The sequence below is a fragment of the Cajanus cajan genome, chromosome 10 (genome assembly GCF_000230855.2).
Source record: "Cajanus cajan strain Asha chromosome 10, NIPB_CcT2T_4, whole genome shotgun sequence".
Classification (NCBI taxonomy): domain Eukaryota; kingdom Viridiplantae; phylum Streptophyta; class Magnoliopsida; order Fabales; family Fabaceae; genus Cajanus; species Cajanus cajan.
Window position 1 is genome coordinate 49,507,490 of NC_138526.1, and position 9,116 is coordinate 49,516,605.

General features: G+C 29.0%; 1 protein-coding gene across 1 annotated transcript; it reads right to left on the minus strand.

The window, feature by feature from the left end:
- Window positions 1-2,071: 2,071 nt before the first annotated feature.
- On the minus strand, window positions 2,072-3,725 carry LOC109806459 (large ribosomal subunit protein eL38z/eL38y). The gene is made up of 3 exons (XM_020368876.3): window positions 3,569-3,725; window positions 2,725-2,908; window positions 2,072-2,285 (listed from the first exon to the last, which is right to left on the minus strand). Exons 1-3 carry the CDS (start codon window positions 3,569-3,571, stop codon window positions 2,263-2,265), a joined length of 210 nt encoding a protein of 69 aa, XP_020224465.1. The 5' UTR covers window positions 3,572-3,725; the 3' UTR covers window positions 2,072-2,262.
- Between the last annotated feature and the right edge of the window lie 5,391 nt (window positions 3,726-9,116).

Genomic DNA, 9,116 nt, shown 5'->3' on the forward strand with positions numbered 1-9,116 from the left:
GCCGTTCCGTTTTCAGAACGACCCGTTCTGATTTAATTATTGATGTGTCATTTTTGAATTCGGAACGGGCCGTTCTGATGTTGGAACGGGCCGTTCCGTTCCATTCTTCATGTGTTTTTTTTGTCATCTGGAACGGCCCGTTCTGGTCCAATATTTATGTGTTATTTATTCATTTGGAACGGCCCGTTCTGATTTCAGAACGGCCCGTTCCGAGTGTCAGTAGCAGCTGCGCCTGTTGCCACGTGTTTTTTTTTTTTGGTAATTTTAAAAAAAAAATCAGTAAAAAAATCGAAAATTTAGATCCAGTGTAGTAAGGTGTATTATGGTCTACTAGTTTAGATGCATCTAAGGGTGAAAATTGATGATGCACCCATGGACCACTTGTGAAAGTGGTCCTTCAGAGAATTCACCTTATATACCAGGTATTGTGTCTGGTCTTGTATTGAAAATTTTGAAAAAGTATATAGGATCCCCAATCCCAGTTATATCGAATCTAGTTCGTCAGATATAACTTGAAAACCTACCTTTCGTTAATGTTACGTTACACTTACCATGTGTTATGTTTGGATAATGTCTGCTATACAAAAAATCACAACCTTTAAATTCATTTGTGTAAGCACAGACCACATGCTTGTTCCTGAAAATGAGAGAACCAATGAACGATGGATATAACTCGTTGCAATCAGCATTTTAGAAGTTAACGTCCTTGAAATGATCGTGTCACAATCAACGTCCATTCTTAAACTAGTCTCTCCTCGTTATTATACTTGGTCAAAATTTTGAAGGTAGATTTGGTCCTTTCATTACCATTTCTTTTCTGACCCACTGGATTTTCAAATTATTTCAATCTCACATTTGTGTTTTATGATTGCCAATTGGTTTTGGATGTATTTGGATAAATACCTTAATTAAGTACGTATTTAGTGAAACTTATTTGTTAGTATGACATCATAATTTATTAAAATAATTTTAGAAAAAAACCTTTATGCAACTTATTGAAATTAATTAAAAAATATAAAATGTCGTAAACCATGGTTATAAGTTCAAATAAGCTTCGTATAAACTCTTCCAACCACAACTTTACAACTCCATATTGGTCTCGACTTTTGTCACATAAAACAATCTTCCATTGCCATACAGGCCTATGCCATGTTTTTAGCTTCTTGTTATTGGAGGAATTATATATTATATATATGATATACAAAAAAAATTCAAAATATATTAAAAATAATAGAAAAATTTTATACTGTCTTTACTAAATTATTTTAAATCTATCTTGAATTTTCAATCAATGATGTCATAATGCAGAAATTTTCTTGATTGTTATATTGCAAAACATCAACACACGAACACAAACTTAATCAGAACACACTTATGGTCCATCAGCAAAAGGCCCAAGTGTGCATCAAGATTTATCCTCCTCCACACCCAAGCCCAACACCCATTTGTGTGAATCGAGTTTGGTGCTACAAATAATTTCATTACATTTATAATTGCATTATCTCAAATTGTCACGTTCCTCAAGTTATAATATAAATAAATGAGTGAATCTTAAGCTTATGTTGTATGTTTCATTTATATTTGGAAATTTGATTGTAAACAAATTTAATTTTGTTACGATAACTTTAGATCAAATCTATTAATTTTGGTAAAAGAAAACTAGAGTTAATTAACCTTTGCTCAAAAATCTTTTTTCGAAATGAGTTTAACCATTGTACACAAAAAAGATAATACATGTTCAATTACTATCAACGAATAATCCTAAATTATCTTGCACTATCCTCTCATTAATCTTGACAAACTAGGTCTTTTCATGTTTTCAAGAAAATAAACGTATTTTAGTTTAATTATTCCTACAAAATATTAGAAGGGTTATAAAGAAATATAAGCATAGGCATAACTTCTCATTTGAAATCCCATATCTTGCTTTGACCACTCATGCATATATTCTTGCTTTTATGGTGAATTTTGGGATTTGTGATTCCATTCGTGTGATAAAATAGCAGTACTACATGGGGAAAGTGGCGGAGGATAGAAAGATCGTTGTCGACATTTCAACCCAAAACAAGAATGAAGAAATAACAGGAAATATTTTGACATCAAATTAACAAGGTTTAATCAACTAGCCATATAATCACGAAGAAAGATGGATCCGTCTTAAAAATAATATATGATCCCAAAAGGAATAACAAAAAGAAAATTCTCGGCCGTTTTACTATGAATCCCCGAAATCAAAGCAAAACCTGGTCTCCATCAAATGAATCACACGTCCTGCACACTTAAACCTGCAAAGGCGAATCAAATACATGTAAGACAATGACATAAAACCTTCACTGGAACTTCCGCATCAAATTAAAAGCGCATCATCAAAAAGTAAGGAAGAAAGAAACAAGACCCAGTTGAGACATTCAACATAACGTGTTTCATTTTTGTTGATCACAATACAATTTTATCCTTTGCTTCCCTACTTTGAAGAACACCATTCCAACTTTCAGCTAAAAGCAAAACTAAACCATTTACACAATTCACCAACCTAAAACTTACATATTCACATATTAACATATCCACAGAAGCATCAAACATGTCAGCATAAGGCTATGTTTGAAAACCGACGGAAAAACACACATTCCAAATAATCAAACTAGGAAGCAACTTTTTCTACCTGTGACTTAGTAAGGTTTCTAACAGAAAACCAAACACACTATGTAGTTGTTAACGACTAACCTGGAGGGAGTGATTGCTTCAGCTTATCAGCCTTCTCAGAATCAAACACACAGAGGGTGTACAGGTACCTGGAGCAACGGACCTTGAACTTCACCACATCTTTGCTACGCTTAATTTTCACAGAGCGTGCATCCTTCCTCCTTGCAGTGAGGAGAAAGTCTTTAATCTCATGAATTTGCTTCGGCTGCAGAAAACACCATATGCCGACATCAACCACCAAAACATAGTATTAAAAATCAAAGAAATGGCACAATCTGAACAAACACATACACACAAACTTAAAAGGCATTTAAGCTCTACCATTGAAAGAATTACACGAGCAATATGGCTTAACCTGTCGCAATTAAAAATATATAGGTAAAATGTATTTAGGCCCTAAATTTTCAGTTAAAATTAGTCTTAATTTCTATGCCTAATATATTAGGATTTTGGTCCTCCTCCTCTATTTGTTTTAATTGCTGAATTTCACCCCTGACCCTATTATCCCCAGTTCCATAAAAAGGGACAAAAATTCAACAAATTTTTTACAAAAAAAATCGAGGACCAAAATCACAGATTTTAAATTATACGGACTGAGAATAATATTGGTAGAAAATACACAAAAACATTGTTTCAACTTCATAATCACAATTGTACTTACATTAAAAAAAAAAAAAAAAAACTGGGGGAACGTTGTCTCAAGAAAACAAACAAATATAAATACACGTTGGGCTTTGGTTCATCAATACTAAGAAATTGAAAGAGGGGAATATCAAAGCCTTTTGTTTTCACATCACAAAATGCGAATCAATCAAATGAAAAATGCTACAACAATTGGTGAAGGTAATCGGAATAGGGAAAATACCATAGTGTACTTCGCCGCGATTCCCTCCTCCAAAGGCTCCAACTCCACCTGTCGACTACACTCACTTCAGATTCATAAACCAACTTGTTAGGGTTTATAAACTAAACCCTAGATTTGACCCATTTTCCACCCTCAAGTATTAACTAAATGACGTTGATATCCTTCATTCAAATGGGCCTCGTTTTATCTAGTGAAGCCCAATAATATTTGGGCTCATATTGTTCGGGTCCGGATAGATTCATATTGTTCGGGGGGCTATTGGTTTTAGATTGAGTTAGGATCATGCATGATATATATACTTTCTTTTTTTATAAGTACATCCCTTTTTTTTAAAAAAAATAATTAAATTTAAAAATATTCTTAAATTTTATTATTTTTAATTTTTAATTTAACATTTTTAATATTTAATTTAACACTTTTTTACACACCTCTTTTCCTTATTTTCACATGCACTCATTTAATTTTCCTCTACCAGCACTTATTTTGATAGATAATTTTAATTCTTTTAATTTTACATTATTTTTTTTCCTTCCTCTTTCAGTTTTTTGTCTGATTTCACTATTCTCATGGTACTCCAGAATAGTGAAAATGTCTTTTTCATAATACTAAACTTAATGTTAAGGTTTTTAGAGAGGTGAAAGAAAAGAAAGTGTTGAAAGAAAAAATGTATGTCTAGTTTGATAGAAACTGTCGAGAAAGCTGCATATATCTACAATGTTGTCGTTTACCAGTTTTGTGATTTGGGTGCATGTGAAAAAGTGAAAGAGGTGAAAAAATAAAAGAGTAATGTAAAAATCGAGGGAACTAAAACTATCCATTAAAATATGTGAAGAATTGGAGAAAGATAAGATAGTGCATGTGAAAACTGAAAAAAAAAATAAATGAGGTGTGTGAAAAGAAAAAATAGTAAATTGAAAGTTAGAGATGTCAAATTAAAAAATAAAAAAAACTATGGATATTTTAGGGTTTTTTTTAAAATAAAAATTAAAAGAAGTGTACTTATAAGAAAAAGAAAAAGAAAGAAAAACAAGGTGTATATATGATTAGCCTTGAGTTATTTCCCCAAAAATGATTTATAACGCAACGCATTGATTAAAAAAAATAGCAAATGACTATCGAGTACTTGTATAATTATTTCACAACTCTATTTAAACTGTTGCATCAGGCTAATTATCAACCGTTAGATCATACTAATTTTCACAACTCTATTTTAACCAATATTAATCATGGCAGAAAGTCTATTGATTTAGCAAGTCTATAGACTGCTAAATCAAAAGTCTTGGGAACCAAAAAGGGTCATGTGAGTCAAATTATCCTTTTCCTTTTCAAAGAAAAAATGTTAGGGCTAAGTGTATCAATAGTGTCCACAGTCCATAAAATAAATATTTTTCATGTCACGAGCCCTCTTTCTTATTTATTTATTATATTTTTTTATTTATATATTTTTTAACTATGATAATATTACAAAGTATTTACTATTAAAAATATTGATTAATCTTTTGTTAAGGATTTCCAGCATAAAATACATATTTCTCTTTTAACATAATTTATTATATATATAAAATCAAGATTTGAATCATAAACAATTTAATTAATAGATATAAATTAGAATCACTCGTAGTAACTTGTGTTCATACCACAAGCCCATGAAATTGGAGGACTCAAAGCAAAGTGTTTCAAATTTTACCAATTGCGCATGTTTGGAATAACATTGTTTGAAGTTTCAAACGTCTTCAAACAAAAGCTACACAAAAATACGGCAACTCCTGCGTTTTTAGTTCCACTAGTGATAAATGTTTATAAAAAATGCTAAATAGTACCCAAAAAAAACTTTCCTAGTAGTATTATTTAAATTGAATATCTAATTTGTGATGAGATTAAAATAGGCTTTCCTCACTGTGTACTACGATACCATAAAATGTCTAATTATGCAACAAAAAAAAATATTTTTAAAATTATATATATTCCTTCGCTCAAAATTAAGTAAAAAAGAAAAGTCAAAATAATAAAATTTTCATTTTACATAAAAGTCTATTCTTTTTCTTCACGTGGCTAATAATTCGAAAATCAATATATTTCAGTGAGAGAGACTTTTGATTGGTTAAATGATATCGATAATTAGATTCATTTAACAAAAGACTCATTTCTACATTTTCAATGAATCTAATATATTAAATTCATTATTCTCTCAATTCTCTGTAGTTCAAAATACAATACATGCTATGCTATCTAGACGTACAATTGAAAAGGCCTAATAACTCACTATGCTTTCTATGACCTTTTATGAAGTTAAAATATTAGTATAATTATCATCATAATAAGTCTAATTAGCTATACGGTACATTATATTAACATTTGATGTATTAATAATGTATGTAAATCTTTTATACAACAAGATTGCCCGTTATTATGGTAAATTATATGTACTATATATTAATATAAATTTATAATATTTATACTAATTAATAGTTTAGTTTTTATTTGACAAAAAATATACTAATGGAAAACCATAATATATGCCGTTTGTGTGTGTTGAGAATATCACTTTCTAAAATCGATGTGTGAGTTGTAGTAATCAAGTTTTGGAAAAAGAGAATAAAAAGTCTTATATGTAGCGAGATATTTTCTGTTTCCTTTTTCCTTGACCCTGTTTCTTTTATAATAAGGATCAATATTCCTTTGATATTGTTCTTCTTCGTTTACTACGGTTTGAATACTAGTGCATGGAAGTATTTATATATGTTTCTTCGAAGCTACCTCTGGTTTTTCTCATAGACCAATTGATGAAGCAATCATGTTTATATAAGTGATGAGAGAAATATGAAAAAAGTGTAGATTAATTATTCGTTGTCATGCATGTAATGTGTTTTATGGTGTGTTTGCATTCTTGTGCATGTATATATCTATGTGTACGAAAGAGAGAAACCAAGAATATAAGTTATTGTGTGGGTGTGATAAGCAAGTAACGTATAAAAGAGTACTAATAGTACCAACAAGTCCAATCTAAATCCAAAAAGTTGCTTGCCACTATGTAATGTTGGCCTAGAAACTAAAAAGCAGGGATGGCAAGAGCTAAGTCATTAAAGCAAATATGCTATTCAAATCATCACTGGACCAAAAGCCATGCATATACCATTCACTCGGTAGCCCTCATGCTAGCCATCAAGTTCTCTCATGGGGCCCCTCTTATTCTTTTTCCTTCTACCTCCCAATTCTAAACAGGTCATTAATCAATATATATAATTCAAATTAATATAGCTAGAGAGGATTTATAGCTTAATTGTAAATTTTAATTATTAAAACTATATATAACTAAGAAAAATATATACAAATAATTAGATGCAATAATTATGAAAAGGAAAACAATAGATGTGTAATGTCATAGGTTTGGTAGAAATCATATATGAGGTATAATTTTGTTCTAAATGAAAAACTTTTTCTACCAATAAGGAATATATTAATGCAATTGCATTTCAAATAGAACTAGAACTGGTCAAATATGAGAAAACAAGATGTGTAAATATGATCCAATTTTTATACAAATCTTGTTTTTGTTGACCTTTCATGAACACTTTTTTTATTTTTAAAAAAATTATATGTAATATAAGATTTTTGATACTTAAATTTTATTGGTTTGATTCAACTCAACAAGTGAGGTCAATTTGATATTTTTATTTAAAACTTGAATTCAACTTGATTTCTGAGATTTTTTTTATTAACCTAAAACAACTTTAGTGCTCGAAAACTGTGTGAAAACCTTACATATATATATATAAAGCGGTGTGTTTCAAATAATGCTTAAGTATTGATACTTAAAATGTATAGTGATAACTCATAATTGGAGCTAGATAGAAATCAAAGCCATTCCATTTATGTATATAAAGAAGACTGTGCATGAGTGTGGCCCATGGAAGAAAAAAGAAAGGTAAAATTCTAGACGCTGATAACTTTTGAAAATTATGGCACATGTACGATTCCATGTTTCCCACTGATGGAGTTCTTTCTTTTCACCAACTTGCCTCTTTAAAGCGAAAGCCTGTGGAAGGGTAGAGTCATTCAACAGTTATCATCGAACTCTTTCAACCCTATCTCGGATATATTCATGTCTATAACTGTTTGAGATCCCCCACAAAAACACAACATAGCAGTTTATTCTACTATACTTTTTTCTACCGGGTATTAGAGGACTTAACTCATCATTCCTTCAAGTTTGTAGGATTATATATATTTAGATAGGTTTTAATATCATTATATACAATGGGGATCCAATGCTCTAGGTTAGTTTGCTAATTTTTTTTACAAACTAAAATTAATAATTATCATTATCACACATAAAAAAAACAAAATATAAATATAAAAAATAATCATTAGTAAATTCAATATATAAAATTAATATAATGTTTTTAAATATATACTAATAATTTAATTAAAATAAAAAGATACATATACTTTTCCTTATTATAATATAGGTTCGTCACTGTTCATATATAAAAATCTATTCATTCTAATTAATTATCGCTCTAAACAATTAGTTCGAGACTTCAAGAAAAGGGTTTGTCGTCCAAGTATTCAAATAATATTGTGAGAGATTTTAACCGTATGAATTAGATATAGGAAGAAAAGAAAAGAAAATATAAAACAATTAAGTAGTATAATAAAGAGAGAATTTTTTTTAAAAAAATATAAAAAAAGTATGTGTAATAATAGTATTATATATAATCTTATAATTTATAAGCCTTTGCATTTCTCTCATTCAAATTATCTCTCATATTAAACAAAAATCTATATATTTGTGAAAGTGTTGTGAGAAGTTTTTCTTCAATGTGAAGGTTTGCAATTTTTTATCTTCTTATCTAATTTAGTTTTTATTGATTATAATTATTTGTGAACTAAATATTAATATTTTAAAATAAATTATCAGTAAATAAAAATATTTTTTTACAATACAAAGTATTTATCGTAAATCTAAAATATATTTATATATTTAACAATATTTATATATGTATACTAATTTTAAATATAACTTATATATTCAAACATAATATATATATATATATTATAAATTTTAATTATATACAAACATGTATGTGCACTATACAAATTAACATACTAGTCATTTTAAAATCTTAAAATAACCACGTAAATGATCCTATGAAGTGTTATTACACTAAACGATGTGTTTTTGGTAATATTTAAAAATATTATTTAATTATGAATAAATATTATTAATATTGTTTTTTTTGGAAAAACTTTAATTAATAACAATTTTAAAAAATGTTATAAAAGTGGTATTTTGTAACATTTTATTAATGTTGTTAACTTTTTGTAAATTTAGTAAAATAATAATTAATTTTAATATAGATGGTATTTAGGTATGGCAACGAGATGAGTCAAACACGGATTTCATGATACCCGTCCCCATTCCCGCGGTTCAAACTCATCCCCAACCCCGTCCTCGTATCTGTTGGGTATGTAATTTTCATCTCATCCCTGTCGACATCGGGTATTGGGCATACCGGTACCCGTACCATAAAAAATTAATTATTTT